This window comes from Papilio polytes, unplaced genomic scaffold (assembly GCF_000836215.1).
Source record: "Papilio polytes unplaced genomic scaffold, Ppol_1.0 DF821733.1, whole genome shotgun sequence".
Lineage (NCBI taxonomy): Eukaryota > Metazoa > Arthropoda > Insecta > Lepidoptera > Papilionidae > Papilio > Papilio polytes.
The window spans coordinates 1,841,226-1,855,128 of NW_013527471.1; the positions used below are offsets into that span (position 1 = coordinate 1,841,226).

General features: G+C 35.2%; 1 protein-coding gene across 3 annotated transcripts in view; it reads right to left on the bottom strand.

Annotated features, from left to right (window-relative positions):
* Positions 1-13,903, bottom strand: part of LOC106108272 (putative oxidoreductase GLYR1 homolog) — a 41,346-nt gene that overhangs the window by 4,873 nt on the left and 22,570 nt on the right. For all 3 annotated transcript variants that reach the window (XM_013289381.1, XM_013289380.1, XM_013289383.1), the window contains exon 8: positions 17-127. In XM_013289381.1, coding sequence (XP_013144835.1) covers positions 17-127 — 111 coding nt within the window. The remainder of the gene's footprint in view (positions 1-16; positions 128-13,903) is intronic.

Below are 13,903 nucleotides of genomic sequence, written 5' to 3' on the forward strand. Positions count from 1 at the left end.
GCGACGGTTGTTTTACCTCTTTAGCAGCCTGAGGGTCTGCGACACATGAGAAGGTTATATCTGCCTCCTCCACCACATCGCACGGCGTCACCGCTATCGTCGCGCCCACCTTCTCAAAGTCTTTGCACTGGAAAAAACGAAAAAACATTCATATTAAAATCTTTATTACATAAAATATTATAAGTTTGAAATATGAAAAATTGTTTACATTTTGCTAGCACGCCATCTTTCGAGTAAATGTTATATCTCAGCTTTTAATGCTGGCTACTAGATGGCGTTGTGTGTTCGTAGGAAAGACGAAATCAATAGACGCGCCACGCTAACGACTCGCCGCGTCAACGACCGCCCGCTGGCGTCGGTCGCCGAGCGCCGCGCCGCCATTTTGATAACGGCTCTTTTTACATTACGTTACGCACACCAACGTCCTTGTGATCATTACGCCGAGTATAGAAACTTTATTAAAACCTAACCTCAATTTATACTAATAACGTTGATTATTTTTACCTATACACACATTGCGCGTTGAAATAATTTAGCTGTAAGCAAAGACAACTAAAATTGTGGAACAAGGTTTTAAATGGTTTAAATTCACTTTTGTTACATTTACACGATCCATCAATTAGCTTTGTAAACTAAAGCAAACACAACAATAAATTCTAAACATAAAACCATTAAACATTGTTATCCGCAAAACACGATACTTGGCGTGGCGTGATTTGGAAGTTAAGTTGTTTACTCAAATTAATTGCAAGATGACTCATCACTTGAATTTGAATAAGCGAATTGTTTGTCTAGTAAATGTTATATTAGTTACAGTTTAGTTATAAAATTTCGTGCACTAAGATACAAACTAGGATAGAACTAAGATAGTGACTAGGATCTTCATAATGCAGCCCTGAACCAAGACAAAGGCAGTAATACATAATTGTTCTGCAACACTATCGACTATCGGAGTCTGCGCCAATCTATTTATTGCATATTCTCCCGGAATTGAGCGACAGTAACCGTATACACACACACAAACAGACCATAGTAACCGTATAAAGACAGAGTTTTTCAATGTCTACTATACGCATTATTTATTACTACGAGAGATAGATAAAATAGGAAGTATAAGACGGCGTAGTGTAACACGAGTTCACCGTTAGTAATTCCCAAGGACGGAATGATCTGCTTTACCAAGTCTATATAAGAAACCGGAGTAAGACAGACTAAAACACAATTGACTTGATGAACGAGCTCATTAAAATTCTCTCACAATTTTTAAATAGTTTCCATTTCACCTAAATACATTTTAATTAACGATAAAACATTTCGTAATTCTACATTTAAACGAATCAATAAGACAATAAATTAATATAAAAATCCTCTTAAAAACACCCTAATTATCATAAAAAACAAATACAAGCTAACAATCAAAAGTTGTTTGACATGATTATGCAACGAAAGCAATTTGGCGACATCAATGTCCATTATTAAATGTACAAAAATACAGATCTAAATAACTTTATATAATAACCGGAAAACTATCAATAGCTAGAGAAATAAGTCATATAAACTACCAAGGAAAAATATATACGTTTACTGACATAAATATCATTGAAGCCAAAAACACTTCAATCAAACTGTTAAAAAATTGTTTAAACAAACCGTTAAATACTAACAACGCACTACATTTGGTTTACATATTTTAGCCATGACTAGAAAAAATGCTGCCCCAAATAAAATCTAAGAGAAATCAATTAAATTCGTAGACAAAGAGGTATTTATTGAAATTCCTGCACATTATTTTGTCATCAGGAGCGGAGAGGGTAGACCGCGCTGAACCATCGCCCAGGGCGTTCAAAAAGGGGCGTTGCAGATTCGAGTATACACCTAATAACAGTGCTAACAAAAAGCACCTTATCCCGTACAAGATAACCTGTGCGTAATTAAAACAATAACATAATAAATCGTTACTAATCCACTTTCTCGTTACTTGGTTAATCAGAGCAAAACCTTGACCGTTTCCCGGTACACGTTTGCAACGTGACACAACGTTACTGTGAAATACTGAGGGATGAAAACGTGATCGAAAAAAAAGTATTTTATTTTAAGCTGTAAATGAGAAAATATCAATAAAGAAATAATTGATATTTGTAACATTGTAGAAACATTTTATCCAACTGTTAAAAAGATCTATGATGCCAAATGGTTTTTTTAGGCTATCGAAAATTACAATTTAAACCTTTAGTAGCCAAACCTTTCAAAAATTAAAGAAATTGACAATAAATTCAGTTTCTTAATTCTATTAAAATTGGTCCTTCTCAAGCAGGATTTTTCTCGTACAAAAATATATACCAAGTTTTATTGCGAACATGTCTATTGAGACAATTGTCCTGTTTCTTTCAATTCAAATTGTTATGCTTCATAAATGAATAGGCGGTGTTTAGTGGTACACGTGCTCTTACTGTCGACAACTAACAAAGCTACAATACGAACATTGTACATCACTATACACAATATTATATAGTCGTATTTTAAACCTTATTACTACAAAGATAAAGTTCAATTCGACTTGCAAAAGTATGTAGTAGTCTATGCATATGAGAATGTAACATGTCAGCTGTTACTTGGTATATAAATGTAATAAAGATTTCGTTCGAGGAATTTGTTAAATTAAATGAAGCTGAGTGTTGTGAAGTTATCGTTGGTCATACAATTTTGTTTGTCGATTTTTGTATAGTGTACAGTATATTTCTTTATTATTTATACTAATATTATAAAGAGGAAAGATTTGAATTTTTATATGTATTGGTATAACTCAAAAGCTACTGGAACGAATTTAAAAATTCTTTTTACGTTAGAAAGGTAATTTATTTGCGAGTAACATAGGCTATAGTTTTTTATTATTTTTAAATTTCACGCTGACGAAGTCGCGGGCAACAGCTAGTCCTAGAAGATCGAAGAGACTGATTTTGTGTGTTTCTTTTTGAACCAGAGATAGCTTCACCCAATATCAATACCTACTTAATAATCTAAGTTGACTTTGCATTTATATTCATACTAGCTTTCGCCCGCGACTCCGTCCGCGTGGAGTTAAAAAAAACCAAAAGTGAATAGCCAATGTGTCTTCCAGACTATCCTCTACATCTATACCAAATTTCATCGAAATCTGTTCAACCGTTTAGGCTACAAACTCTAACAAACATCCATCCATCTAAACTTTCGCATTTATATTAGTAAGATAACCAAGCAGAAGTCTTTACAGTTTGCAATTTAATAGTAAAGTAATGGATAGTGAGTTAATTCAACACCTTTGTTTAATATTTTTAATAAGGAAAGGTAATAATTTATAAACTAGATTCCCGTCAGTATGTCAAATAACTAAACAATAGTTTTCTCTAAGAAGTATTGGAAAGTAAATTTATTAAGTTAAGTGCCAAGAAATATTAAATTATGTACATTTTATAGCAGAACTCTATGGTCCAGGTGTAGATTTCACACCAATTCATTATTTTTGTATTGTAATCAATACTAACATTATAAACAAAGAATTGTATTTTTGTATGTATTCGATTCACGTAAAAACTATTGGGGCAATTTCAAAAAATCTTTCACCATTAGAAAGGTAATTTATCTGTGAGTAACAATAACTATATTTTTTTCACGCGGACGAATTCGCGAGCAATAACCAGTTATATTATAAATAAGAGAAATTACACTACGACTCTAATATGATATTTTCCATATATATATTTATATTTCTACGGATTATTAGTTTTGCTTGCAGTATATTTCAATGACAGGTGCAAAAGTATTTGGAAGCTCGTAGCGAGGCGTCTGCAGAGCAAGGTCATACAAAACGTTTCACACGACTCAAGGTTATAACTTTATATATTTACTGCCACACTCTTATTAAATTACTTAAACAGATCCATAGTATGAGTATTCATACTAAATACTTTTTTTTTAATATAAGGTGGCAAACGAGCAAGCGGCCACCTGAATCCGCCAAAATGGCGCAGCGACCGCGGCCCATAGACATCCAATTGCAGATGCGTTGCCTACCCTTATCAGACAGAGGCGGATGAAAATGACTTATATTAGAAATGGATGGATGGACTACCGTTACTACTTCGGAAGTAATCTTGATACAGATTTAGAACAGTCTCTAAGACCACAGGCTACTTTACTTACTTACTTACTATGTTGGCGAAGCAACCCAAAGTGGGTCTTGGCCTCCGCTACAGACGTTATTTTATTCCGCGCGGACGAAACCGCGGGCTAAAGGTAGTCTACACTAAGATGGTTCCTTATCTAAGTGCGTCAGATAGAGAACCATTAGATATTTCTTCTAATAGGTTTGAAAGTAACCATTTAGCGTTAAAGAACAGACGGTCATAATAACTAGCTTTCGAGCCTGACTATGTCCGCGTGGAATTTAAAATAACAAATCAGCCTATGTGATCTTCCAGACTATCCACTACATCTATTTCACATTTCATCTTAATCCGTTCAGCCATACATCTAAACTTTCGCATTTATATTAGTAAGAAGTAAGATTAATAGCTATAAACATTAAAATAGTATTAACAAATTAAATCTTAACCAATTATAGAAATAGGACTCACATCATACCAAGTAGTACAGACTATACATACTAGGGTTGTAACAGAACTCCACTTTCGCAACCGCAAGTGCGGAACTTCCGCAAGAAATATTAACTCCGCTTCCGCTTCCGTTATATCTTATGCGGAGTTATAACGGAGGTAAATTTACGTCTTTAACGCTAATGGGGCGATTAGGTATCGTTTATATGGCCCGCGCAAAAATGCTGTCAACTAATTATAATTGTTATACATTATATTTGCATAATAAACTGTATCTTGTAATTATATACCAATCTGTATTTTGAATTAACTTAATTTTAGTTTTTATTTCTTAAATAAATCGCAAATAATATTTTATTATTGATCTCCGCTTCCGCTTTCGTCAACCTTCTGTAGAAATGAAGACCTTGGCGTCCGCATCCGCTTCCGTTAAAATGGCTTGCGTTACAACCCTAATACATACAATTCTTAGCTTTAGTTACGTCGACGAACTCGCAGCGAGAGGCCAATCTCAAATGCATAGATTCAGCGATAACAGCAAATTCTGAATTAGTTCTAGTTACTTCACTGATTGCGAAACTTAATTAATTTAATTTTAGAAGTAAACATTAGTTCGTCTATTTTAACACAAACTTCAATAATAACTAATATTATAAATGCGAAAGTTTAGATTTTTGTTAGAGTTTGTAGCGTAAACTGCTGAACAGATCTCGAAGAAATTTGACCCAGATGTAGATAACAGTCTGGAAGAACACGTAGGCTACTTATTTTTGCTTTTTTTTTTTAATTCGACGCGGATAGAGTCGTGGGCGAAAGCTAGTAATAGATGATTAGGCCGCCCTTTGCGATAAAATTTATCACAACTTTGATAATAGGGCCCCTAAACGAGACTGGCTGATAACATCGCACGTGCGTGTCACACAGTCATCGAAATAATATCGCCCGACTTATCACATTGAGTAGCAATATTTTGAATGAACACTCGCGAATACAGTGGTTTAATCAAAATTAATCTAGAGTTCCAGGTACTTACAACAAAAAAAAAAACATAAAAAAATTTAAATAAGTAATTAGAAGCCAATTTACGTCAGTAGCCAAAATCTTACTAATATTATAAATGCGAAAGTTTGGATGGATGGGATGTTTGATAGAGTTTGTAGCATAAACGGCTGAACGGATGGCATAGATGTAGACGATAGTCTGGAAGAACACATAGGCTACTCACTTTTGTTTTTTTTTAATTCCAGGCGGACGGAGTCGCGGGCGAAAGCTAGTATAGTCATAAATTTTAAGACAAAAAAAATCATACATCATACAAATAAACAATACAACACCGATTTAACCGTTACAATGCTGATAGAACATTTTGTAATAGTCACCCACGCCAGGTGGTGCGTTAACCTACAAACCTATTTTAAATAGTTCCTGAAGCGAACGCTTCTACATGAAATAAAACTACGGGTCACGTACGATCAAGTAAATGTCCTACACATAATCGAACACCCACCTACGCTTAAACTTCATGTAAAAGGTTAAACAAAATTATATCTAACCGGTTTACCAAGATGCATAGTCGTAGTAATAAATCTACACTAAGGGTAACCTTTTACCTTAATCTAATCAAATATTAACTACTAAATATTGCTCGCGACTTCCCCCGTGAGAAATTAAAAATAATAAAAAATATGACCTGTTACTCACAGATATATTACCTTTCTAATTATGAAAGAAATTTTGAAATCGGCTGATTAGTTTTTATTCATACAAAAATATAAATTTTTTTCTCTTTATAATATTTGTAAAGATTAGATAATAGAATTTTTTATGGAAATAATGATCTAAATGTACAAGTCGGACAACAAGTAATTATTATGTATTAAGAATGCTCAACGTATACCACCACTTTAAATCTGGGCGTCTGCAAGATATCTCGTGTCTCGCTCACACGGATCGATTACTTTCAGAATGTGACCTTGAACGATACTAACCTTCAGAACTTTTCCAGTATTTATAAGCGATATATATTGATAAGAATATTTGATAACGAAAATAGAATAGTTTTTTTTTTTATAAAATACAAGGTGGCAAACGAATAAACGGCCACCTGAATCCACCAAAATGGAAAGCGACCACTGCCCATAAACATCCACAATTGCAGATGCGTTGCCTACCCTTAATTGACAGCGGAGGAGGCGCACATAAAGAGAACATTTCCCCTTTCTATGCGTCTCTTCCACCGTCAAATCCACTTTTCCTTCCCATTCTTTCCGCTTACGAAAAGGGTGGAAAGGGAAAAGGACTAAAATTAGGCCTCCGGAACCACACTCATCAGATGGAACGCGGAATTGCTTCCACGTCACGTCTGCCTTCTGTGCGGTCGTAGTATTACACCGGGCGAGTCGACCCATTCGTGCGAAGATGTTAAAGCGGGCTCTACCAGTTTTGAACGCCATGTCAACGCCATTTACATATACTTCCTTTAAAACTCTCAGCGAAAAGGGGAAGTAAACTTCTATTTTGTCATGTATGCCTTACATTCAATTATCGTAACACATGTGCAAAATCAATCATCTCTTTCACTCGCTCTGACAAAACGAGACAGAACATACGAGAGATAATTATTAATTTCACCAGCACTATCAAGAAGGCTTAGTCACGAAAGCACTGCAAACATTGCCAAACTCCGCATACGTCATCAAAGCCAACGTAACTCAGATAAGGTAAGTTATTAAATTTAATAACATAGTTAATATCGTGGATTTACGTCAACAGTTGAAAGTATAATAAAACTGCAAAACATTTACACTCAGAATCATTGCTTAAGGGTGTATTTTAGCGTATTTTTGACATGAGATTTGTGCATTATTATAGTGATATTGATTTCTTTAGTTATGATTTTAAACCATATTATGTTAGTAAAAAGATCTTACTGCGATACAAAATAACAAGTATACACATATTTAAAAAACCGAAGCATAATAAATTCACACAATCACAATGACGTATGTTCTTTGGTAATGGGAACAATGTGAATCAATGAAACGATAGCTGGCACTGCTCTATTGCTTTATGCAGGTCACACACGTAAGGTGTTATAACCTTAATATAACTGAACAATTTTGTCAAAGGATTTTCTATTATACTAATTTAAACATTAGGTGTGTTGGCTTAAAATGCAACAAAAATCGTTTTAATAGCGCTGCCTAAATGCACCTGGACAACATTATTTATCGCGTGTTTTAGCGTACGTGCGTTCGATATTCAAAACTAAACTAATGTGTGAAGCTTGCATTATAGGAGACATCTATTACATTAGGTAACCCGCATTGCTCGGCCTAGAACAAAACTAAAAGTGAACGGTACGCCCAAGACCTATGATAATGCAGCCCACGCGGTTAAACGGTTATGTCAGTTATGAAATTAAAAAAATAGTATACGTCTGATTCAAACGCCTTTAACACGCTAAGTGGCATCGGCTTATATGGCTAGTTGTCAATCATATTCAATAAAATATAGTACCATAAATCGTGTAAAATCTAAAAGATACTGAACAAAATTCAAGAGACGTATTCAAATTTTCTTTTCACAAAGTTCACGTCCATACTTAATTGAATAACGTAAACATCGCCAAGAGAAAGCCTTCTAATTCAATTTAAAAAACAATTTACCTTAACTTTGGCGTATAATTCAAACATCTTTGCCATTACAGTAATTTCTACTGAAAACTATAATTATATCTACGAAGCAAACTTTTGAAAGACTAAAAAACTATTTAAAATGCGCTTTGCAACGATTTACTATAAACAATTTTATTGGATACAAAACCTTACTAAAAAGCGTCTCTTTTTCCTTATTTGTTTTATGTTTGACTTCCAAAAATTACATTTTAAAGAGTCCCGATATCTTACAGACAAATTCACAATATGACCAAAATAAAAACAGGTCAATGACATCAGGTTATAAAATGACGACCACCCCTTAAATTATCAAGACGTATAGTTCAATGACCCCGCTAGGTTTCATATAACACGATTAACTAAATTAGTGCTGACATAAACACTAGATACTATATAATTACTAAATAGACGTAAATATGAGCAATTTCATGTGTTTATATTGTTGAATATTATTATGTTTATACAGGTATTTTAAACCATGCACCAAAAAGGACAGGCTACAATAGATGGCTATTGAAGACAACAGTTGGCAGGGGAACAAAATATAAATATCTATAATTGAGCTGTACCTAGTTTTTAGGCAGATAAATTAAAATTTGTTTTCTTACACTCTGGACACCCTATCTAATGGACCCTTAGCATTTACTTCTGAAACTAAATCGACATAAAAGGACTATTAACAACTGTGAGTATAGCCCCCTACCAAGGGGCTCCCCCTAGCCGGGTCGTGGATAAACTAACGTAGATGCCACGGCCCGGTTGGGCGAAGGAGAACACCGCGGGGTTTAGTGGGTAGTCCGGCCGGGATTAAGGCCGGGAGTCCCACACGAAACTGTCCCTGCTGCCTCCGCAGCATGGACGGTGAAGTAGAAAAGACGTAAATGCATTCCCCGCGACAACAAAAAAAAACTGTGAGTATAGCGCTTAGTCTTACATCATAATTACACGCAGAGATATTCTAGAATGTTCTAATACGATATAATTAAATCGCAAACAGATTTAAGTGAGACCGAAGCCGCACAAAGGCAATCCCGAGATAATAGTATTTACAAACAATTCGAGGCTTTTGATGCTTTGAATGGCAAATATAATGACGTATCAACGCTTATCAAACAAAAGACGTCCACAAAAAGTACTTTATTTAAACATTTCTTGTGCTCATTTGTTTTAAATATTTAAACGAAAAAAGGTCGGTCAGTGCTAAATAGATAATTACTTATTATTCTGTTATTGCCCAACTCTATCACAACGGATATCCGCGACAGTACATGTAAAAAAATGTAAAAACAATTACTATGTAGAAGTAGGTCGATAGTTTAGTAGTATTGCGTTGAGAGCGGGCGCACACCTTCGACTAAACCATCGCACAACTGTTGTGCGATTGTCGATTGTTTCGCAGCCCATTCAATTATTTAGTTGCATAGCTAAAAATCATAGGAATCGAAGCTCGAATAAAATGTGCTATAGTTTAGTCAAAAGTACGCGCGCTCTAAGCCGGAACTGATTAGATTCAAAAATAGTTGTACTAAGCTAGGCCTAGCGATATTATAGTTATCGGACAAACTTCTCTACTACATCAATTCATATTACGACTGACACATTGATATTGTTTATACAATAAAGAATTGATGGATGAAAGATGACAACGCAAGCTATTTACTTTCGTCAAATCCTTACGACATATAAAATTCACTCTTAATATATAAAGTTAGAGTCCAATTTCAAATGATAAGTGAACGGTTTTTAGGCAAGCAAAAAGTTACCGTCCTTGTGATACACACATAGAGAAGTGTTACACACAAGGTGTCAATGTCCGCGTGCGATATGTATGACACATAGAACACGAACGCTACTAGATTATATTGTAAATACATATTCGGAATTTAATAACACTGTACAACTACATTTCTTACACAGACATTAAATATTAAGTCTAGAAAGTTAGGTCACTTTCATAGCCGTCTAATACACTTCAAGCAATCCGTTTGGATGTATCTAGCTAATTTTTTTTTTAAACGCCAATATTCTAATGTTTTGGGTTATGGACTACCGATCTTGCGGTCGAGGGTTCGATTCCCGCTATTCGACTATTATTGGGAAGCCTAGAGCTTTGTTGGAATAGTTAAAAGAGAACTACTAGGTTTCTCCATTATTCATCATCGTCTTCCTTATCCTACTCCCGTAGGGTCGACGCAGCAGGTTTTTGTCCTCTAGATAACTCTATCAAACGTCATCTCAGTCATCGCTCCCTTTTTGCTCTTGTCATCTTTCACGCAATCCATCCATCTCTTTCTAGGTCTACCTCTACCGGTGTACCCTTTCGCACTCATAACTAAGGTTCTTCATTATCAATAGTAGAAAATATTATCCAAGGTAGCCATAAACCTAACATCTAATCTACCGAAAATTCTCACTTAAACTAAAATGAGACATCAAATTTGATCATTTTAAATCCTCAGTCTGTAATAACAAAGTATCATCAAAATTATCAATTCCAGTTGCCAAGAGCCGGTGCCAAGTGTACAAGTGTGCGATGTGCACAATGATTGCCAGGTGATTAGCGAGGAGGGGCGGTAGGGGGGTGTTGGAATGCGAATGACGTCACGCATCGTCACTTCCCCTGCATAGCGTATGTTTGCTAAAAAAGATAGCATCCGAAGTGTGCTATTATTGTCAAACATGGTCATGTTTTCACTTGTTATGCCGGTGTTTTATACGTCAACAAATGATTAACGAAAAAATTTAATATACATTGGTTTTTATACATTTTGGAGGCTCCAACATAATGCCAGTCGCTGCGCTTCACACAATTTTAGGTGTAGCGGGATGTGGAAGGCAGTACGCCACGTGCAGATAACCTTGGGTCGCCATATTTGAAAGACTAGTACAAACTACACGTCGCAGAGAATCGCAGAGTGGAGAAACACCCTTCGAGAGAGTGTCAAGGTGGTCGCGACTCTCAAGAATGAGGAAACGATCCGGAGTGAGAGAGAGAGAGAGAGAGAGAGAGAGAGAGAGAGAGAGAGAGAGTATAAACTACTATGAAAGGGCAACTTTTACATACAAAAGTTAAAGAAAAACAGTAATAAACTCTTTAAAATTAATTACAAATAGTCCAAGTGATCGTAGACAACTAAGTTAAGCTAAGTAATAGGAAACCTTAGTACGGGCAAGGCCAAGAGCCGGCACGTGTTAGACGTGACGTTAACGCCGCAAATCTTCACTTTTTCCTAACTTTGACGTGGGTTTACAGTAGGGTTGTCAAAAGTAAGGAAACAATGGTTCCCTAGACTAGGTCTTAAACCGCTGTTTGTTAATAAAACTCGACATCAACTGAAGATCAAATAAAACTTTTTCACTTCCAAAATCGTCGTAATAAAAACATAACTTCTCATAGTTTTTGAAAAAGTAAATAGATTTCGTAAGTGTAGTACAACAGGCACATTATAGGGGCTTCCATAAAAGCATTATCAAACATAAAATTGCACGGAACCCTAGTAATTTTTACTCGTAATTCACTTTAAGAAATACTTTCATAGACAACGTTGTAACAGTGTTATAAGGGATGTAAAGGTTATAAGCATTTTACAAGGTTATTATATCCGTTTTTACGAAAGACAGCGTAAAGGAAATAACCGTTGAATTGTAATTGGCCGTGAAATAGTTAACACTCATTGGGTAATTTAAACGAGTTTAGTGATGAAAAAAAAAATTAATCTTTTAACTATATTTATACTCTACCACGAAAACAAGAATAATAAAATATAATATAGCCGTCTAGCCACATCTTTTATTTATTTATCTGGTATTTAATTTGGCACAGATGAGAAGATATTCTAATGTCATCCAAAATAAATTCATTTATTTCTATATCAGAGTTTATTTTCTTAGCGTCAAAGAGAAAGACCAAATTTTAAAACAAAAACTATTTTTTTTTATAATATAAGGTGACAATCGAGCAAGCGGCCACCTGAATCCACCGAAATGGAAAGCGACCGCCCATAAAAATCCGCAATTGCAGATGCGTTGCCTACCCTTCATTGATGGAGGAGAAGACGCACATAAAGAGGACATTTCCCCTTCCTATGCATCTAATCCACCGTCAAATCCACTTCCCTTTCCCATCCTCTCTTTATAGAAAAAGGGTGGTAAAGAGAAAGGGGACTTAAATTAGGCCTCCGGCACCATATATATCAGAGTTTATTTTCCTAAACGTCAAAATGTTTTATAGTTTCGATTCTTAGTAAAATGATAAAGTCGTATTGGTAGACTAGACGACGAGAAAGATGAATATAGAAAGCAGGTGCGATTTGCGCACATTAGTAAAGTACTATACAAACTTTATTGCAGCTCGTAAGACGCTGCGCAAAACAACGGAACTGAAACGCTATAGTCGTGACCACCAGTGCGTGGATTCTCCTCCAGCTATGTTGTATTTAGCACACGCCTGGATAGTCATGTCATAGCTGTTACGAACTCATATAAAGTTTGAATATTATAATACAATAGCGCCCGGTCAGCACTTTATATACATACTGTGTTGTAACGCACGTATATTTTGTCTGTAATTTTTGCCAAGCCGCAGTGCACCAACCGAACAAGTTATATCTGTATCTAGAAATCTAGATCGCGTTCTATATACGATACTAAAATTTACCTGATTATTCATCTACTTATTTCCTTTACTAAAAATATCAAATACTAGCTGATACTCGCGACTTCGACTGCGTAAAATTAAAAACATAGTGAAAAAATGTAGACTATGTTACTGACATCGTAGCTTTTTAATGGTAAAATAATTTTGTTTGGGTCTAGTAGTTTTTGAGTTATTTCAATGCTTACAATATGCAAAATATACATATCTTTCCACTTAAAATATAAGTATAGATTGGTATATGTAAGCAAAAGGACTGCCTCAAAGGAAAAATAAGAACTAACTAAATTTAGTGCAATTAAATAAGGTTAAAGTATTTCCAAGGAAACAAAAGTTATTTCAACCCATATATCTAAATGTCCCCATTTCAATGCCCACGGGCGTTCCCACCTTGTTCCGGAAAAACCATTACGTCACGAAAGCTTTGATTTCTTCGAGGTTCCTTGTTACGTTACGAACACTAACGCCCTCCTAACCTATTTCTCAATTCGGTCAACTTTACTCAAGTCTTGAAGAAATTGTTTCTATACATAGGACCATGGTTTCATTTAGACACATTACTTTCTTACAACTTAAAACACTAACTAAATTACAGTAATAATTAAACCAAATAAAAATTTTGAGTAACATTTTTCCTTATTGCCTATTCAAAACTCTTGGAATATTCTAGATACCGTGAAACCATAAACATTTGTCAATGACTGGCAATTGTTTTCTATGTAATTCAACTCCATTAGCTAATGGCCAGTGGCTCAGTGGGCGCTTCGTTGCCAGCTACCGTGATCCGTAACAATCTTTTACATCTGACCTTGTCTCGGTTTAACATATCGTTTGCACTTGGAAAATTAATTGTCTGCGCTAGTACGATGCGGTGTTTATTAAGGATATTCTATGGTGTTCCTCAAGGAAGTGTACTGGGTCCAACTTTATTTCTTGTATATATAAATCATCTTTGCAATATTAAGGTCAATAGTGGTTAC